Source organism: Nuphar pumila, chromosome 4 (genome assembly GCF_984573655.1).
Source record: "Nuphar pumila chromosome 4, dmNupPumi1.hap1.1, whole genome shotgun sequence".
Lineage (NCBI taxonomy): Eukaryota > Viridiplantae > Streptophyta > Magnoliopsida > Nymphaeales > Nymphaeaceae > Nuphar > Nuphar pumila.
The window spans coordinates 41,726,108-41,748,334 of record NC_143252.1 but is presented as its reverse complement, the minus strand read 5'-3'; the positions used below and the strand labels follow the sequence as shown (position 1 = coordinate 41,748,334).

Genomic DNA, 22,227 nt, shown 5'->3' with positions numbered 1-22,227 from the left:
CCCACTATGCCAAACCCCTTTGGGGCTTATATTTTATTTGTTATTGCAGTTTCTTATTGTGGTGATGCATTATCGATGACAATGATGTTTCCTGTTGTCTCTGTGCAGCTCCTTGAAGAGAATAAGATTGTATAACTTTGTGTGCATTTTCACTTGAACGGTCAAAGTCTTTGAGAGACATCTTGATGCAGCAAGTTTTTCTTGCCTTGTATCATGTGTTAAAATCATGGTTGCCAGTCGAGGAAGCGGGAGTGGAAAGCGATACAGAAAGCAGGAGCGGGAAGCGAGGCACTTTAAAAATTTAAGAAGTGGGAAGCGTGGGACTACTTAGAAGCGAATCACAAACTGTCTTGCAAGCAACCTAGAAAGCGAACCGGAAGCGACCTAGGAAGCGAAAAAAGAAGAAAAATAAAAAATAAAATGAAAAAAAGAGGAAAGCGTGCTTCCCATAAATGGGAAATGCGCTTTCCAAAAAAAGGGGACGCTTCTCTACATGTTTCGGAGGTGCGACATTTCGCGCTTTTGAAACGCATAACGGGGAAGCGCGTTTCCCCTACTATAGGGGCGCTTTGGTTAAAATTGAGTCAATTAGTCATCATTTTGGATATAGTTTTTGAACTTGATGGACTTTTGAATCTTGGAGCTGGATCAATTTGGACTTTGGGACGACTTGGGTTCAGTGGCGATGTATTTTAAAATAATGTAAAATTTGATAAATTAATTTTCTAGAATAAGGTGATATTTTGTATTTGTTTATATTAGAATTATTTAGGTTTTAATTCAATATTTGTTCTAATTAGAATTAGGTTATAATTAAATGTTAGTTATTTAATATATTAGATGTTAATAAAGTAGGTTAATTATATGTAGTGGGCAGTTAGGCATTAGGAGAGTCTCAAGGTCAGCTAAAAAGTTTCTTATAGTAGTTTTTAATGCAAATGGTTGGGTGGTCTTAGGTTTTCAAGAAAAGTTAAAGTTGGGTTAGGTAAGGTTTACTATGACGAACGTGTTTCTCTCTTCTTTGTTTAAACGAACCTATGTAACATTCTAATGTGTATGTTTAATGATTGAAATTTTTATACATCTCTCTCTCTCTCTCTTTAGTATGCTTCTTGTGTGTCAAAGACATTCTAAGAAAGAGAGAGCTTTGATAAACTATGTGCTTGAAGGCAGGCCGGTTTGCCCTCGCAATCATGTGCTACGAGTTTCTCTGTGTCTGGCTGATTCATGTTTGAGCTAAGTTGTTGTAGGTGTCCTAGTTGATCTATCATCGAGTGTTGACAGGTCGTTGCGATAAACTGTTGGTCGGTGTTTTGGCTGATGAATGAGATCGAGTTACTATCAACATAGCCTTGCTGTGTTGTAATTCTACCAAATGATGGCAATGTTTGGGGCTCACACCGAATAGAGTTAGAGCGCACAGCAAAGCTATGCTTGTCGTAATTCAGTCAACATAGGTCAGGACGTTTGCAACAACTTAGCTCCAACGTGGGTCAGCCAAGATGTGCAAACTCATATCACACCATTTATCAATGCTCTCTCTCTATCTTAGAATGTTTTTCATACGCAAGAAAGATAATTAAAAGAAAAGGGGGTTCTAAAATTTCATTTCATTAAAAAACACACACATTAGAATGTTACAAAGGGTTGTTTAAATATAAAAGACGAGAGATGTGTCTCTCGTAATAAACTATATCTAACATAACTTCTTATTTGACTTTTTGAAAACCTAAGACCATTTGCATTTAAAACTATTTCAAGAAACCTCTTATTTGAAACTCTCTTAACGTCTAACCGTCTATTATATGTAATTAACCTACTTTACTAACATCTAATATATTAAATAACTAATATTTAATTATAACTTAGTTATAGCTTAATTTTAATTTAAATTAATACCCAATTAAAACCTAAATAATCTTAATTTAAATAAATACAAAAATGTCAATTCATTATAGAAATTATTTTTTTCAAAATTTACATTATTTCAAAATATGTTGTTGGATTCAAGGTCCAAATCTATTCAGCTTCATCCAAAAACTCGTTAAGTTAAAAAACTAGATTCAAAATGGTGGCTAATTGACCTGAGTTTGGCACATAATACGAGGCAATGAAAACACGTTGCATCATACTCCCGTAGTTCGTTTTGCTTACTCTAAGAAAATGTAGTTTCTCCGGGGTTGAATGCAAACTACAGGAACAGTTTCAGTGCCATGTTCACTCCATGAGAGTTGAACTGCAACATGCGTATTGTTCTTACTGCAATATAGTAGATCGTGTTAAACTAAGAAGCTCGACAAGCTGGGCTCTTATACCAAATGATGGTGGCTAATTGATTTGGTTTTGGCACATGATACGAGGCAACAAAAACTCGTTGCATCACATCTGATCAAAATGATGGTTTCATTTTGTTTTTACCATATGAGAGATCCACAGTTCTTGTAACTTGGTTGGTGCGGTGTGGTTATCCAATTGAAGAAAATGAAATGAAGGCATGGCGTCAACATGGAAGGTTGGGAGTAAAAAGAGCCCCTAGAACGGAGAGAGTTGGATGGGGGAGGTTGGGGTTGCCCATATTTTGAATTTTGAAGAGGTAAGGGTTGAATCTTGCATCCGATTGAGGGCATCATTAATTATTTTTTTGGGTGTTCATTTTTATTTTGGCATTCTTCTTGATAAAGGATCGAGGAGAGTCATTATTATTTGGGTAATTTGTTTTGGGTCATGGGGACTTTTGGTTGAATCCAGATGAATGAATCGCTCTGAGTAATCAATCCTAAGGCACATCACTCATCACACAATGATTTTTTTCTACAGTTTTACATCCTTGTCTTGGTCGCCATTTGATGTTGTCTATTTAAACCGGATCTGGCCATCCATTCAGATAATACCTCTTGGTCTTTGAAACCTACTACGAAAAATGATGAGGCTATTCAAATGCTAATATCAGCATGGGAATATTGAAAGCTTGCAAGATTGAGTTTTGACAAGTGACCTGTGACAAGCCTTTCTGATAAACAAATCTTGTTTGTGTTGAACTCTTAGACTGATTTCGATAATAACAAAACTCTCTAAATGACTAATGGTTAAACCTTAAGTATGTAGAGATTTTAACTGACTTTACATGAAGAAAACATTCACATTTTAGTTCTAAAAATCCTTTCAAAAAGTGGCAAAAAGATCATACTTTGAAATGAGGTGTTTAAGTAAAAAAATGCAAAGAGTGTCGACTCTTTATTTCAAGTGTCGACCTCTGAGAAAAATATGACCAAAACTCTCATTCATTATTTTTGTTTTCTCTCTCCTTCAATCCGAAGATTAGGGTAGTCGACCCAAGATTCTCGACTCTTCACGTTCTATCGTTGAGAATTGATAAACTCTTATCTTTTAGAAGCTTTTGCCTTTTTAACTCCGTATCTTTAAATAAGTCAAATATTTTTTATCAGAGCACTTTTTTATAGAATGGGTTATGACTGAAATAAAACTCAATAGATACAAAAGAGGAATCAAGCAACAATTAAGGAGGATAACATTGCTGAAGTACCCGCCTCATGAGTTCCACACATACCATCTTTCAGATCAACACATATTGAGGGAGAGTAAAGTCAATTGTTGGTTGAACAACAAGGTTTGACATAATGCTGCAGGATCTTTCATTATGTCTCATCCATGATCAGTTTAGGAATTTTGATTTTGATCTCTTAATATTTGTAGTATCTGATCAAGTCACTCATTTTGGCTAATAATTCTTAAGAATGCAATTTAATGACTGTTTTTGTTTTGTGTTAATATTTCAGATATCATTAACACAAACTTTATAAAAAACAAAATACTCTTTTAAATTTCAAATGTCTTGATCATATTTGCTTATCTTGATGAATGTTATTCTCCTTGAATGATGCTAAAAAGAAAAATATATCTTGTTTGATAACAATAATTTATATGAGCTTGAATAAATTACCTCTTTAAAAATAAAGAGAAAATGATATTTATATGAAAAGTTGTGAATTCAACAACTTATGATGCATCTTCGATAAATTTTGTTTTTAAAATAGCCAATATCGATTGATATATAAATTTTCAATGTTATGATACTCTGTTTTTCATAAATGAATATTCACTTTTTTTATGTGTCAAAAAATAAGGAGAAAAATAATAAAAATGAATGGAACGTGAGTGAACATGCATTGAGAATGTGACTTATTTTGCAAAAAAAATATGAATTGAGAGATATTGTTAACATAGAGCAATGTGAGTAAAAAGTATAGATTTGAATTAAATGTGAACTTTGACTCAAACATGAACTAACAAAGTTTAAATGCTTACATGTTTGATCAATGACTCTAATGAATAGATGTTTTTCTTTGCATCTTATGCTTAAATGTTTCATATGAATTATATGATGGAATATTATTGATGTTAGTATATCTTTTTTTTTAAAAGTTATTTTTTTATGTGCTTAAATTATTTTAAATGATTTGATGAAATCCTTTTTTATGCAATAAAAAAGAGGTAAAAGTGTATGCAAAAATATGCATTGCAATGAATGAAGGGAACATATACTTGTTGAGATTTGAGAAAGTTTTATTAAAAATATAGATGTTATATGCATTGTTATATACATGAATAAAATATTGTTAACAATGTACTATATTTGAATTGAAGTGATGCAATATGAGCATAAGTGTGAAAGTTAGAATTTGAAATGTTATATTTGAATCAAATTTGAACTCCAAAATGTTTGAACTATACAATTTGATTATGCATACTATGTTTTTGCATTGATTTTGAAATAGTTTTATTATCATAAAAAATGTGGAGATTGTTGAACTCCTATACTGATTTTGATGATAACAAAACTCTCTAAAGGATTAATGGTTAAAACTCAAGTGTGCAGAAAACATTCACATTTTAATGCCAAAAATTCCTCTAAGAAGTGCTAAAAAGATCACACTTTGAAATGAGTTGTTTAAGTAAAAATGCAAAGAGTTTATCGATTAAGTGTCGACCCATGAAAAGCACATGTCGACCCGTGAAGAGCTCAAAAACAAAAGTTCAAAAGAATATCAAGTTCAAAAGCAATATATGTCGACCTGCATGAAAGACATGTCAACCTGTGACAAATTGAATGTATGCCTATTTTAAACTAAGCTCAAAGTGTCGATCCTTAGAGATGAAGTGTTGACTTATAAAGAAAACAAGAAGTATCGACTCTTAGGATTGAAGTGTCGACATCCTTGAATGACTTGTCGACCTCCAACAACCGAATGCTTGAATATTCACTGAGCACAAAAGTAACTACTTTCGTAAAGGAAGTGTTGACCCCTCCAACAATCAAAAGTGAAATGTCGACCGCTAGATCTAAATAGTGACATTTTCTAAAGAAATGAGCTTTGAACAAAGTTGAAAATATGAATAAAGTGTCGACTTGGATGATGACATATTGATACTCGAAGAATATGTGTTGACACATGGAGTTAAATGTCAACATGTAAGAGCAATGAGCGATTCTAATGGTTCTAAATTTATTTGAAATTTTTGGTTTATGTGCCCAACGGCTCTCCCAATAAATCAAGATCATTCCCAAGTATTTATTGAAAATGAAGAACTACTCTAATATTGTTGAATCTATGAAAACAAATCAAATAATCAAGTTTTTTAAGATTAAAGCTTCCAAGTGTTCTAAAGCATTCCAACAATCTATCTTCATCGATTTCTTTGCTTAGTGTTGAGATTATTTAAGGCTTTTCTGTTTTGGGTTTCACTCACCCTTGCACATAATTGTGTTTACATTTGTATGGTCTAAAAGAGTGATTGTATTCAACCATTTGTATTCATAACTCTTGGGTTGAGTTATGGTGAGACGATAGAGCTCACTGTTGAGTTTCACAAGCGGTGTGAAAGCATTGTTATTGGTTCTTAACACCATGAAGCTAAGAGATTTAGTTTCTATCTCTGTGAAGCTAAGGGTTTAATGGATTGGGCAAGAATGCCAAGAGGACGTAAGTTGGTTTTGACCGAACATCTATAAATTTGTGTTGTGGTTTGCGTATTTATTTTACTTTCGCATCACTTTCTTTGATTTACTTATATCTGTATGTATGAAAAACAAAATAATTTTAAAACTCAATTCATGCTCTTCTTGTGTGTTTTGCCATATCGGGACTCAACATTTTTTTAGCATTTATTTGTCCCCAGTGTCCTGGTCAAGATAGACGTTTCAGAATGACATTTACCTGCTCTCTCAAAAGGGAAGATGCCCATGGATTATCCATGAGCAGGCACTTGGTTTTTTCTTCTTCTTTTTCTTGTGGATTGATATCAGGTGATCATTTGTAAATATGTGGTGACATTCAAATCCCGCGATTGGTTCATGCTTGGACACGATATAACCAATTTGTACTACAAAAATGTGTGATTAGATGATATGGACTTGTGTTACTTTGGCTTCCCACTATGTTCAGAAGTTTCTGACAAACCTGAACATATCAAGTGCTTAAAAAACAGTGTTCTATTCTTCCAAGCTCACAATGCAATACTTTGCAGGAAGGACATAGCACAATTGCATTAAGCACTTGGACAGAATGTTTCACTGGCGCTAAATTTGCGCCAGTGAAAAGGATTTTTACTAGGGATGATAATCCTACCCTCCATCACACAGGTGTTGATTTTAATCTCCATCCCCAGTCCAAACAGGGAGATATGGGGCGGGACCCCATTTCCCGAGTCCATTGCCATCCCTAAAGAAGGATTGGGGATTGGGATGGGGGTGGAAGAAAGCATAAGTCCATCCCTGCAAGGGTTTTGATTTTAACATACATCCCTGCCTCCATCCCCATTTCATGTCCTCCATCGTTGATTCAAAAGGGGCGAGGCCTCGTTTTCCCTCGGTTCACTGTCATCCCTACCTACTTTTCACTGGCTAATGTCATTTGTTCCAGTAAAACCTTTACAAGCAAGGTTTTTACTGGTGCAAAAGATGCGCCAGTAAAGCTCAAATTTCTTGTAATTTAAAGTGGCTTCCTATGAATGATAAGGCGATGAAAAAGTATCAACTATGCATTCCTGAAAATTGGCTGGGAATCTGTGAGGTGGCTGGATAGTTAGGTCACACTCAGTCACAAAGGAGGGTCTTGGATTTGAATACCATGGGGTTATGCAGCTTGCCTATAAAAAAAATTAACTGTGGATCCCGTTATCGGAGCCTCAGCGTCAGCTGTTAAATGTTCAGTGTCATCTTGAGCCGAGCCTTCTGTTGAATATTGATTTTGTTAGCTTGACCAGTTTGTTTTCCTTTCTAGAGGCCTCAATTTAGACCAACCTTTGTGCAGGTTCTGGATGGCCTGACGCTAGGGCTCGTAAAGAGCCAAGCTTAGGTTTGGCTCGTTAAGGGACTACAGGGTGTCAACGGGTTTGGTTTGAACCCAGGCAGAACCATACCAAGACCTGATTTGAGATAATGATACGAGGTCCGAATCTGGGTCCAATCGGACCCACCAAAAGAAAAATCATACCCAAATCCTATATGGATTATATGAACGGCCCCCATACCCGGTAAAATAATATTTTCATGCTTTTTATGGATCTTAGTTGGAACTTGGGTTGGGCACAGGTTTGGTATGAAATTTCACAAACCATACCTGACTCCATATATTAAATCAGATCGGACCTTATTTATCACCAAACCCTTACCCTATATGGTCTGGTACGGGTCGAGTCTAGGTCAAACCTGAGCCATTGACTTGGGCTCTGCTCATGGGGCTGGTCATGAGCCAAGCCAAGATGATCCCAAGCTTTTACGAGCCGATCACAAGCTGACTGATTTTCTAAAAGATGCTATTTAAGTTTTCTTTTAAAGCTTATAGAGTTAAGCCAAGTTTCTCATATTCGTGTTTGGCTCATTTACCTAAACAAGCTGACTGGCAGCTAAGGTGAGCTGCGTGTCTCGTTTCCCAGCCGTACTAAGCTGAATTTGTGGACCGATTAGTCTGAGTCTGGCCAGCATGGCTAGCATTGAGGCTAATAATTGGTAGTGTCACCATCACCATGGATGACAGGAGGGCAACATGGTTTTATTGACAATGCCAATTCTGTGGGCCCACCACCGTCACACAAACACAAGCTCCAATTTCTCTGCTCAAAGAGGAGCTCATTTTCAATGCCCCCCCCCCTTTTGTCCGTAATGGTTCCGGTGGTGGGTGGTTGGACTCCTTTTCCGCGGAAGATAACTCTAAGGAAAGACTGCCGTGGAACTCTCTTTCATGACACACAAACACGCTTTAAGGGTGCATTTGCATGTCACGGATGCATTTTATCACACTCATCGAGATAAATCCACCAACTTTTGTTTCGAAATTTTAGGCACCCTTGGAAAGCACGCGGCATGCATTTCCGTGAAAAATGCCAGTTTTCCGTGGCATGCAAACGCCCCTTAAAATGTAACTTTCAGCCCACAGACCAAGACGAAAGCCCACCTCCAAAATATGAGAGTGTTGTTAATTCTTGTGCTGGGACCAACTCAACCCTGACACAAACAAACAGAAGAAACTGTACACACGGCCCATGTCACCAATTTCGATACTCGGGATACAAAGTTACGGATGGCCAGGATCGAGTGTCCCACTCTGAACCAAGATGATGTACGGTTGGATGTGGATGTTTCACGTGTCTGACTAAGCATGTATGGTACGTTGGCCCGGTGATTCTCTAAAGAAAAATTTCTATCTAGGGCTTAACTTTACCCTTAATTTCCAACACGGACTAACATTTCTGAAATCTCAAATATAAGTCTGTTTTCTAACCCTAGAAACTGCCAAACCAGAACCTACATTGTTTATGTTCGGTTAAATAAATCATAAGTTAAATTGCAATAACAGCCATCATTATTAAGAATCCGCACTGTTTACTGTTTTTCATTTTTTTATGAGGATGAATGTGTATTTTTCGATTTACACAAGACAATACAGAAAACTAAAAAAAGATTCACGTTTTTTCAAGATGGCAAATGTTGACCTGAAGTTTGTAGTTGACTGTTTTGATGAAAAATATGGCTCATACTATGTCACACCCAGACGCACCCTGTGTCGGGTACGGGCACAGGTGCCACCCCGCACCCGTGCGTTCTAGGTTGGTGGCCACTTACTTGTCCAATCAGGAATCGCCAGTAAATCGGCCGTTGCGGCATTGTCTAGTCATAAGGTGGTCAGCAGTCGGTCCAAAAAGGCACGTGCCAAAAAAAAAAGGGCATTACGTTTATTGTATTGATAGTGGTACTGAATAGTAACAAGTTCGAAATATGTGTCTTGTCCATTAAAATGGAGAGAGAGCGAGCTTCAGATTTGTTTGGAAGCTTTGAATGGGAGGTGTCCCAGTGTTCTCATGCTCTCTCACGTTTGGGAGACACCATATTTCAACTCCATTCGCATGGAGATGTACATTCTGGCAAAACCATATTTTAGCAACACAAACGGTGTTTCCAATGGAAGGCTCCCAAACATAGCCCTGAACCTCTTTTTATAGGGAAGCATAGCCTTAAATTTTTTTTTTCAAGTAGTCAAGCATAGCCTCAGCCCTGCTAGCAAAATATATGGTCCCAAATCTCAATCATTTTAAACAAGCATTACACCGCTGTAAATATGTACAAAACTGGCCCATAATGTGTTGTAGCTTAACTTTTGGAATATGCTCAATTGATAATCTCTGAGTCATGCCTCTATGGTAATAAACAAATCAGGCAAACATCAAGGATTCAAGAGGGGCCAGTATCATGACTCAATTGATGTTTGTTACAACTTACAAGGGGTTCATAAACTCTCATAAAGAACTTTTATTTACTACTTTTACTTAATTTTTGGTAAGCACTAAGCATGACCCGTGGAGTGATGTGTTAGTTTTGTCATGTCATACCGTCTATGTGTTGATGTCATTTAAAGCAGGCCTCACATTGCCCATCAAACTGACACCTTACCCAGAATGGATTTCTTACAATTTGTTTAATTCTACTCCAGTGATAACTAAATTCTACTGTTTATTAAATAATGAAGAAAGGAAAAAGAAAAGAACTCAACAAGAATCATCAGCAAAGCTACAATGGTATGGAACCTCTGGAGACTCAGAGTTGAAAAAATAAAAACTGGGTCCATCCCGGAAAAGATAATATCCGATCCCATGATCCAGCTCCTTCCCTCAAATGAGCCCTGCAGAATTGTAGAGTGAAATTCACTACAGCTTCAGATAAGAACGTGAATTTCCATAAACAAAGAGACAACTAAAGAAAGAGATCAATAGCTCATTTGTGATCGAGCTATTGATTTATCCCATCTTGGGCATTTTGTGATAGTTTTCACTTTTTATTTTGGTATATGAAAATAATGGTAATTTCTCAAAATTTATAAAGTTTGAGATATATTCCAACTTAAACTTGACAGCAAAAGGAATCATCCTAAACTCGGACAGAGAGAGAAGAGAAAATTTAAAGTAAAATATCTTTTCTTCTCATGCTCAAGAAAAACTTACCTCAAATGTCACCCCGCTACTTTATCAGGGTAAAAAATAATTGCAGACGAGACACAAGCCAACCCATCCTTGAAAGAACAAAGCCAAACGCAATCCCTGTAATATAAACAACCAAATAAATATAAAAATATAAAAAAAAAAGAGCATTCGGAAAGTTGCCCGAGACACGACTCTGTTAATTTGAGAAGTATTTTGACCACCCAAGAAACGAATCGGAATATTGAGATTGACAAGAACAAGGAGAGGCATCCACGAATCGGACGCGTCGAAGGCAGGCCTCGGATAAAACCGAGACGGAATTAGGTGACTTCTCTTTTTGTTTTTTTCATTTTTTTTCTTTTGTGATAGCTATTCGAAGCTAGAGAAGGGTACCTGTTGGGATTCAAACCGGAGACCCTTCGTCAAGATAGCGGGAACTTAAGGCCCCAGACTGAAGGGATTCCGTTTCAATCTGACTCGGTCAAATCCGATACGAATCGTTATAGTAGTCCGGTTCCGACCGAGTCTCTAGACCACTGAACTTCACACTTGCAGCACAGAGCAGAAAGAAGAGTTTCTGGGGATCGTTACCGTCGCTGAGGAGGCCGAAGTGAAGGACAAACTCGACGAGGGGTCGTCTGGATTGCCACCGTTTTCCTGCGTACTCGGCGGCGAAAACGAAGGGTGGTCGGCGGAAGACGCCTCGCCGAGCCTGGCGGAGTCGAGCCCGACGGCGTACGCCGGCGTCCCGTCGGGCTTGAAGAGCCCGTAGTTCCTCTCCGACGTCGGCCCCGGCTTCAGGTTCTCGTTGAACAGGGCGAACACGTACACCTCCAGCCCCACGTCTGGCCGCTTCGGCGTCCCCCTCTGCTCAGCCACGATTCTCATCAGGTTCCCGTTGTACGTCTGGGCGTTCTCCGGCGAAGCGCCGGTCTCCTGCGGGTCCCCCTTTGACGGCCACCCCGTCTCCGACACCTTCACCCTCAGATTCCCCTTCCCCTCCGCCTCTAGCGCGGCGTACACGGCGTCGATTTGGGCGAACAACATGTTATCGTAGTGGAACCCAGTGCCGGGGTCCAAGATTCCGGCATTTGGCCGGAAAAGGACGTAATCGAGGGAGATGTGTTTCGGGTCCGACATGTAGGCGAAGAACGGGTAGGCGTTGATCAGGAACGGCGATCCGGTCCGCGCGTGGAACCCTAGCAGAGACTGAACCGGTCCTGCAAGATCTCTCCGGAATCGGCCGCTCGACGGCGGGTAGGACGATTCCAAGACGGCGAGCGAGTGCGCCGTCGTCACCTCCACCTTATCCCCCAACCCTACGGTTTGCAGAGCGGCGTAGACGTTCTGCATCGCCGGAACGAGGCGTCCGGCCAACGACGAGTCCTTTCCGGTGAGCACCTCGTTTCCGACGGTGATGTAACCGATCTGGGTCGAGGGAACGTACTGCTGGACGTTCTCCTTAACCCAGGCGAGGGCCGTCGCCGGATCCGCCATCTTTGCAACGCATTCGTTCGGGATTGCGATGACGAACTCGACGCCGGTGCCTCGGAAGGCGCGGAGGACTTTCGGGTCAGAGTCGTAGAGCTTCACCTTCGTAATGTTGATGGATTTGAGCAGCCCGGCCACTCGGTCCGGCGACGGGAGGTTGTTCGCCACCTGCCCGTAGTTGATACCCACCTCCGGTGACGCTCTCGCCTGAAAAAAGGCACCTGTACGCAGAGAACCAACCAAGCGGCGTAAAATTCGTCGGAATCTCCCATCTCCGGCGAGTATTGCCGGAATTTCGCCGGGAAATGCAGAAACGCAGGAAATGCAGAAAAAAACCGGAATTTGCGTACCTGAGAGAAGGAGGACGGCGAGAAGCAACCAGCGTTGGGAATCGAGCGCCATTTTTTCGCTTTTCTTTTCCCCCTTTTTTTGCTCTTTTTTTTTTTTGTTCTGCAGAAGAGAGTAGAGAGCAAAGGAGTGTGAGCAGCTCTTTCTCTCTCTCTCTAAACAGGAGGGCGTCAGGGGATGGTAAAATTTTGACGCCTTTGATGACGCGACGTCACTTTTACTTACCGGAAAATGACCGAAGCTATCTTGAAATGACAGGAGATTTTCTGTTCCATGGGTGGCATTAGGGTATAGAGTGGGGTTAATTTAGTCTTTCAATTGAGGCAGTGAAATTCTCGGGTGTCGGAATAAATGTCTATGTGAAAGGCTTGAATCTGAGGTGCAGTGGGCTTTCTTTTCCATATTAAATGACCATCATACCCTTAACTGCTAGGTGTGGCCTAGCCTGGATCCGTGAGTTGATGAACCGGGGACCAGTAATGTGACACCATCACAGAAGAAATCTGTTCGGGTCTCGATCGTCTTATCCGACCCGTTTTGGATTTTTGGGTGTCTTGTCATTTCACATTCTTATATGATTATCTCCTCTGTTCGGGGTTCTACTTTTTCTTACAAGTTAGTGTACACCGTACATCACAGTGATGGACGGTTCTTAATGTTCCTATTTTTCAGGCCGTGAATTGCTTGTGACTAGGACAGCTGGCAGAACAGCACATGGCCTTTTGTCGTCTTTGCCTGCCTAAACTCTAAAGGGCTTTATAAGCAAAGTGCTCGCCACGTGAAATGTTTTTCTGAATATTTTCGTAGGAAAACATTCTTGTGGGTAGGGAAAAGGAAAATTCGGAATCCTATTCCTACCTTGTGGCAAACATGGAACAGGGTTTCCAGATCTATCGAAATCTCTCATTTCTTGTGGGAAAACCAGCTCTGTCTCCTCCTTATTGCGACATCAAATTTTCCTGTACCATGAACCATTTTCTCATATCCAACATCAAGGATGTAAACAGGTCGGATTTTTTTTCGAATATGGGCAATATTGAGTCCGACCTAAACAGATCTGACCTAATTAGACTCAGAATTTAAAGGAATCAGCTAAAACTGAATCTGCATCCAATTAACTTAAATTCTGACATTTAAATGTATCCAAACTAGGATTTGAGTCGGATTCAATTCTTAGTCGAACTCATATTGAGATTCAGATGCAAAATCAAATAACGAATCTGGTGCAGGAGTGGAGCAACGTACATTTCGGGTCTACAAGAGATCCATTTGGATCCCGTATAAGGTTATTTGATTTTTTTTTTTGGGTTTGGATATTTTTTTTATGTAATGAATCCATCTCATATCCAATTTAGAATTAAGGTTTCGTTGTTCCCTGGTGAAAGCTCCCATACGGCCCTCACAGGTGGGGTTCATCACCCATGGGTTGAGCCTTACGGGCTCTCCCACAATGGGGCAATCGAGCAACCCACTTCCACGAACCAATTCACTCGATCGGGAAACCCGGTCCTAGGCCAGTTCACGAGCTGCGAACCTGGGTTATATGGTTCTGGCCAAAACGCCATTGGTTCCGACTTGGGTGGACCCTAACTTAGATCTAGAACCACCGGGTTAGATCCAACAACCTATTTTTGATCTTAATGCATTGAACCTCATTGAACTTTGTGTTGGGTTAAACCACCACGTTGGTGGTGGTTACCTACGATGTGGATAACCTCACCCACGGAAGGTGTTCCTTCCATTAAACCCGCACAGAATCGGGGGGAATGGTTACACAATTGTTCCTACTCTGTGCCTATAAAAGGGGGTTTCATGAGCAACCCCAATATGTGTAAAAAACAAGATACAAATCACATACAGGGAAATACAAGAGAGGTTTTAGAATCTTACCTCTCCATTCAGAGTATTTTCATCAGGTCGTGAAAATCGATCCTACTCACTGACTGCATCCGGCAGCCTGCGCTTGTGGAGGACCACAGTCCGACTGAGGAGAAATCGCATCCTCTGCTCCAACCACCACCAGTGGCTTCCCCCTGCTCCGGTCACCACAATCTTCCATCGATCCTGGCTAAACAATGACAGCATCAGGCCAGTAGGAAAGTCCCAACATTGGGTTAAGGGCCCACACTCTGCATCCGTTGTGCGGAGTGTGTCCTGGTCATCGGTCAATGCATGTCGTCGTGGGGCGACGCTAGAGCTGGTCGCCGACACAGGCGACTGTCACCGTAGGGTGACAGAACAAAAAGGTTTTCTTCTCGTCGGTCATCTGCAGGATGCCATGGATGCGTCGTCAGGAGGAGGCAACCTTCGTCGGTTGCTTCACCACCGCCGACTGTCCGACATCACGCGACATCCAGGGTGACAAAACACCTTTCTGGCATCCTTTCTACCGTCGAGCAAGGTGGATGAATCCATCGCCAGAGGCCATTCGGGGCCGGTGCCTTTTCTCCGTCGTCACCGAGAGGCGACGTGGGTTACCGGCAGGCGACATTGATCCCGGCAAGCCAAGAGGGTAAACCTTCTTCTTCACAGAAAACAGAAACCCTAAGGTTTTTTGTTCTTTTTCTGATTTTAACGGATGATCCGAGTAGGGTCCGAGCCCATTTCGGTTCATACCGGGTCGGACCCGAATAAGGTTATTATCGGGTCTGACCCAGATTCGGTTAATACAGGGTCAAACCTAGATCCAATTAATACCGGGTCAGACCTAGATCCAGTTCAAGTCGGGTCTAACCCAGATCCAATTCAAAGTCGGGTCTGACCCAGATTCAGTTTGAATTGGTTCTGACCCGGATCCAGTAGGGTTCAGGCACTATTTGGCCTAAACTAGATCAGAGACTGATTCGGCACCCTTTCGGGACTGGTTCAGAGTCATTTTCGACCAGTTCCTTCTAGTTTCTCACCGGTTCTGAGATGCTAAGACCCTGTTTTCATAAATATAAGAAAATACAAGGATTTTAGCATACAATTATAGGGTTTTTATGAACCTTTGTTCATACTTGACACCAGTTCACAAGGTTTAAAACCAGTTCGGACCCTTGGATAATCGGTTCGAGGCTATTTTAGACCTATTCAGAGTGTTTTCAGACCAGTTTCTGCTTAAGGACCAAGGGTTTTACCCATTTAAGCTTGGCTTTTGTTATTGTTTATGCATTTATTTGTAATTATGCATGCGTAAATGATTGTTTAATATTGGCATCAAGGATAGCTAGATGACTTAGTATATTCACGTCACCAAAGTGACTGAATACACGTATGTCCTCAAAGAATTTCAACACTATCATACAGTTTAAGCCGATATTAACATTGTACTTAGATTCGTGAAACGATAAACAATCCAAAGGTAGTTTTATCGTGTTTGGAATTTAAGTAGGGTGAAATAAGGTAAATGTGTCGAGATACATCACACATGTGTATCCAAAGGTACCTTGTGTCGATGGTCTAACTTCACAAGAACCTTAGTTTTACCAAATATGGTTGGTAGGTGAAGTGGTTTCGCGTGTCGGAGCTATTACCAAAGTAGGACTCCGATGTCATCCTTCACTCGCCTGAAAATAAGCATATTAAGGGCTTTTATTCTTTTGCTTTTTCATTAAAGTTTTAGTCTCGTACGAATGCCTTTTTGATATATGTCTTTTGTCGTGCAGTTTCTAGTTCTGTGATTTTAGATGACTCTAGTTGTATACCTTTTTTAGGTGGATCAAATTTTAGTGATTGAAAAGAGACTGTACTTTTATATTAGGGTATATGGATTTGGATCTAGCCCTAAAGATAGAAGAACCTGTTGCTCTAACTGATCAAAGCGCTATTGATCAAAAGACTACTTTTGAGAAGTGGGAGCGCTTGAATAGACTTAGCTTATTACTTTTGCAATCTAAGGTGGCTAAGAATATTCATAGTGTCATACCACAATGCAAGACAATTAGAGAGTTTTTAAGTGCTATTGTAGCATAATTTGTGAGTTCAAATTAGGCCAGAGCCGCTACTCTGATGTCTAAACTCATATATATGAAATATACTTGAAGAGGAAATATTCGCCAACACATTTTGAAAATGAGAAACATAACGTCTCAGCTAAATGACATGAAGCTCACCATCTTTGATTCTTTCCTAGTGAATTTAGTTCTAGCGTCCTTACCTTTGGAGTATGGACCTTTCAAAATCTCTTACAATACACATAATGATGAATGAACGTTCAATAAACTTATGTCCAAGTGTGTTGAAGAAGAAGAGAGATTGAAAGGAGAGAAGGTGCAGAGTGTACATATGGCTTCTCATGCACCCAAGATAGGGCCGAAGAAGAATGCATTTAAGAGAAATCCTAAGAAGAAGCCAGCAGAGGATAAGTCATCCCAAGGTAAGCAATCCGACTCTGCTATCATAAAGTACTTCATTTGCAAGAAGAAGGGACACAGGAAGGCAGATTGCATAAAGTACAAGAAGTGGTTGAAAAAAAGAGGTAATTTATCATTTGTTTCTCATGAATGTAATTTATTACAAATTCTTAAAAATAGCTGGTGAATTGATTATGGTGCTACTATTCATATTTTCAACTGTCCACAGTTGTTCCTGAGCTGAAGAGAACCAATAATGCATAAGAAGAGCATCCATTCAGGAAACAAGATGCGTTCACATGTGAAGAGTGTTGAAATCTGCAGGATTACTCTAGATACATGCATAATTTTAGATCTTTATGATGTCTTTTATATTCCATCATATAGTAGAAACTTAATTTCAATTTTGAAATTAGATAAATTTGGATATTGTTTTAAGTTTAGAAATTTTAAATTGTTCATTTATAGAAATTCAATTGAAATTGGTTCTGCATCAGTTTATGATGGTTTATATAGATTGAATGTAAAGATCCAAACTCAGAAGTCCCTGACTTCTGAATACGTAGTGGTTGGAAATAAACATAGCTTGATAAATGATAAATCTTACATGCTTTAGCATCGAAGGTTGGGTCATATCTCTGGAAAGAGAATAAAGAGACTCATAAATAAAAGAATCTTGAAATCTCTAAATTTTACCGATAATGACCCATGTGATGATTGCATAAAGGCTAAGCATACAAACACATATAAAGAGGGTGCCAAACACAGTAGTGAGATATTAGAGATAGTTCACACAGATGTATGCGAACCTTTTTTTCCTTGTTATACAGGCAAAAAATATTTTATCACCTTTATTGATGATTATTCACGGTATATGTATCTCTACTTGATTTTTGAAAAATCTGATGTTTTTAAGATGTTTAAGAAATTTAAGAAAGAAGTAAAGAAACAAACCAACAAAGTTATTAAAATAGTCAGGTCTGATAGAGGTAATAAATATTATGGTAGGTTTACTGAGATGGGGCAAAGGGAAGGACCATTAGCACAATTTCTAAAAGAGGAAGGCATTGTGCCTCAATATACCATGCCTGGTAGTGCCTACCATAATGGTGTAGCTGAAAGGAAAAATCAAACGCTTCAGGAAATGATCAAAGCTATGTTGAATTATTCAACACTTCTCATTAAGTTGTGGGGTGAAGCCTTAAGGACAACTGTGCATATTTTAAATAAGGTACCTACAAAATATGTGCCTAAAACTTCTTATGAGTTGTGGACAGGTAGGAAACCATCTTTTTCTTATATGCATATATGATGATGTCTTGCAGAGGCTAAGTTGTATAACCCCCACATTAAAGCCTTTAATCCAATAACAATTAGTGAATATTTCATTGGTTATCCAGAAATATCAAAAGGGTACAGGTTTTATTGCCCATCTCACTTACCACAGATTATTGAAATGGATAAGGCAAAATTCTTAGAAGATGGTTCAGTAGGATTAAGTGCACTTCAAAGCCTTGGTTTTGAGGAAGTACATGATCCAGTTTTGTCACCTGTTAAGGAAAATATCGAAAGATACCACATTATTATTCTCAATGATGATGTGATTGATCATTCGGTTGTTGATGCACAAATCCAAAGTGAACCTATTATGGACAATGTGGAAGAGCACAAATAGGATGATCAGGTTTAATTTGAATATGAATAATGACCTGTTTGGAGATCCACAAGAATTAGAAGATCTGCGATGCATCTTGATTATGTGGTGTACCTTCAGGAGCTTGGTGATTTCATAGATATGGATGATGACCCATTGACTTTTATGGAAGCTGTGAAAATCAAACAATCTACACACTGGATATAATTCATGAAAAAAGAGTTAAACTGTATGGCTAAAAATCAAGTATGAGATCTTGTCGAGTTACCTAAGGAAGTAAAGCTCGTAGGATGTAAATGGGTCTTTAAGACCAAGAAGGACTCTAAAGGTAACATAGAAAGACAAAGCAAGATTAGTTGCTAAAGGATTCACCCAGATGGAAGGCATTGACTATAATGAGACATTTTCTCCTGTCTCAACTAAGGAGTCAATGGGGATAATTTTGGCCCTCGTAGCTCATTATGACTTAGAGCTACACCAAATGGATATGAAAATAACGTTTCTCAATGGGGATCTGAATGAAGAGGTATATATGGATCAACCTCTTGGTTTCTCTGAAAACGATCGTCTGGTTTGTAAGCTCAACAAATCAATATATGAACTTAAATAGGCCTCTCGACAGTGGTATATTAAATTTTCTCAAGTCATTGTGACTTTTGGGTTTACAAAAAACATTATTGATCAATGTATATACCTTAAGAAAACTGGGAGTAAGTTCATTATATTGATGTTGTATATGGATGACATTTTACTTGCAACCAACGATATAAAGTTGCTTTCAGAGACAAAACAGTTTCTTGCATCATATTTTGATATGAAAGATATGAGTGAGGCTGCTTATGTTCTTGGCAGTGAGATCCGTTGACACAGAGCAAAAGGTTTTCTAGGTCTCTCCCAAAGATCCTATATAGATAAGGTGTTAAAGCGATATGAGATGGAGAATTGTTCTTCTAGTTCAACACCCATATCAAAAGATGACAAGCTAAGCCTAAAGGATTATCCACAGAATGATATTTGACAAAGCATATATGAGTGCTTATCCATATGCATCCATTGTTGGCAGCTTGTAGTACGCGTAGACATGTTCTCGACCATATATTTCTTTTGTAGTAGGGGTGCTTGGCAGATTTCAGTTTAACCCAGGTATACCTCATTGGAAGGCTGCCAAGAAAGTCGTGTGGTACTTACAAGGAACAAAAAACTATATGTTCACGTATCATAAAGTTGATCACCTCAAGGTCATTGGCTACTCAGATGCGGACTTAGGATGATGCCTTGATAGTAGAAAGTCTACTACTGGGTACGTCTTCTTACTTGCTGGGGGTGCGATCTCTTGAAGGAGTGGGAAGCAGATGACCACTGCTGCCCACGCCATGGAGGCAGAATTCATAACATTGTACGAGACTACCTTGCAAGCTATATGGTTAAAGAACTTCATATCACAGTTAAAGGTGGTTGATTCCATTGGGAAGCCACTGAAGGTCTATTGTGATAATGAAGCTGCGGTGTCTTTTTCGAACAACAACAAAAGTAATATGTCATGTAAGCATATGAAATTGAAGTATTTTGTTGTTAAAGAAAAGACGGAGAATCATTTAGTGTATATTGTTAATATTGGTACCAAAGAGATGATCGTTGATCCTCTTACTAAAGGGCTAGCACCGAGATTATATTTCGAACATGTAATGAGGATGGGCTTGTTAAACTCTTTTTGACATATGCATATAAATAAAGTGATCACTTTCAGTTCATGATTTTCATTATTATTATTTTTTTTGTTAATCTCATAAGGATTAGAGATTCAACTAAGGACCTATAGAATAGATTATAAAGGTCAATCTATTCATCAAGAACATTCCCATAAAGTTTTCTGGTTAAAAGGTTTATCGTCAGAACAAGTGGGAGAATGTTGGGTTAAACCACCACGTTGGTGGTGGTTACCCACGATGTGGATAACCTCACCCACGAAAGGTGTTTCTTCTATTAAACCCCACAGAATCAGAGGGAACGATTACACAACCGTTCCTACTCTGTGCCTATAAAAGGAGGTTTCATGAGCAACCCCAATATGTGTAAAAAACAAGATACAAATCACATACAGGGAAATACGAGAGAGGGTTTAGAATCTTACCTCTCCATTTGGAGTATTTCCATTAGGTCGCAGGAATCGGTCATGCTCACTGACTACATCCGGCAGCCTACACTTGTGGAGGGCCGTAGTTCGGCTGAGGAGAAACTGCATCCTCTGCTCCAGCCACCACCAGTGGCTTCCCTCTGCTCCGGTCACCACAACCTTCTATCGATCCCGGCTCAGCAAGGGCGGCATCAGGCTAGCCGATTAACAGGAAAGTCCCAACACTTTGATGAAGCACTAGTTTCAATTTGAATTGGTTCAAAACTAATCCCAATATAATTTTGGATATGGGTCAGGTTTAAACCAAACCTTTTACACTCAAAACCTGATCCAATATTTGACCCACTCAAATCCAGGTCTGACAACTTCTTATGTATTTTATTCGATCAAGATCCAACTGGATCCTAACCTAGCCCGTTTACCTGTCCACACAAGCTCTAATAACCATATTGAAAAATATCCTATACACATCCTACTTAACCCAATTCATTTAGAACCCTATACTTTCTCAAATTGAATTATCATAAGTATATGACATTTATATTGATGTTTGGATCATGGATGGCTATGGGTGAGATTCATTCAAAATGGATCTAGATTTTATCTTAGTTGATTGCTCTAGATCCATTTAATCCAGATCAACGCAAAAGACTCATACGACTATGGGTGGTTTGGGAAGAACATCTTAGGCTCCCAAGCATATATTAAAGTAAATTCTGTTTGGTCCACTCATCGTCTCAAACAACCTAGAGATCCAGTTCTATATTATGAGCCCATAACCCGCAAGATGGAATAAATTTCAAAGAATTGTAAGTAGGATCTAGAGTTGAGGGTAAGTCTTCTCCAACCTAGGAACAATTATGTAGGAGTGGAACAACATATAGTTCGGGTCTATAAGAGATTCATTTAGATCCAATTTTGTTTAGGGTTATTTGATTTTTTATTAGATTTAGATATTTTTGTTATGTAATGAATCCATCTCATATCCAATTTATAATTAGGGTTTCTTTATTCCCTATAAATACTTATTATAGAAATCTCTCAAGAGGCTTGATTGATTTAGGTTTCAATTATTTTCTTTAATTTTATGAATTAGTTTATTATTGAATTTCTCTTATTTCTATTTTTCATAATTCAATTTGCATAAGAGTAGGGTAACACAATTTTTTTGCATCATCGACATCAATAGTGCATCAAAATATGAATATGATTATCAATTGGATCCTACTTTTTCTATCGTATCCGGTTGATGGATTCAGTCTCACGTTGAATGTTGGACAATATTCAACCTATTGACATCCCTGTTGAACATGTCCATGTAGGGTGTTTGTACTGACCCATTTATCTTAAAATGTGGGATGAGTTGGAAAATTGCATTATAAAATAAAATATGGTGTATATGAATTAAGAAGGCCATGGAGATGCATGAAAGAGATGTGGTTGCACTGTCCATTACTTCTTTTTATATTCAAACAATTTTGTTTTGGGGCCCCTTTATGGTTGTGGGCTATGTCTTTTTATTATTAAGGAAAGTTTTTTTGTATTGGAAGGACAAGCTACCTGATTGAGGTGATCATTTATAATTTTATTCATCTTTATTAATAGAATTTGGAGCATAGCCTCCAACATTTTCTATAACAAAATAAAATAAAATAAAATGCAATTTTCCAACTTATCACACTTCCTTGGATAAGTGAGTGCATCCAACACCCTAATGAAAAAGGTAAATTTAAAGAAATATTTGAATTTTTTATTTAATAATTTGGGATTTC

General features: G+C 38.9%; 1 protein-coding gene across 1 annotated transcript; it reads right to left on the bottom strand.

Annotated features, from left to right (window-relative positions):
• Positions 1-10,010: 10,010 nt before the first annotated feature.
• LOC149840105 (glucan endo-1,3-beta-glucosidase 11-like) lies at positions 10,011-12,500 on the bottom strand. The gene is made up of 4 exons (XM_090003038.1): positions 12,336-12,500; positions 11,086-12,206; positions 10,516-10,611; positions 10,011-10,196 (listed from the first exon to the last, which is right to left on the bottom strand). Exons 1-3 carry the CDS (start codon positions 12,385-12,387, stop codon positions 10,540-10,542), a joined length of 1,245 nt encoding a protein of 414 aa, XP_089859164.1. The 5' UTR covers positions 12,388-12,500; the 3' UTR covers positions 10,011-10,196; positions 10,516-10,539.
• Positions 12,501-22,227: the final 9,727 nt, after the last annotated feature.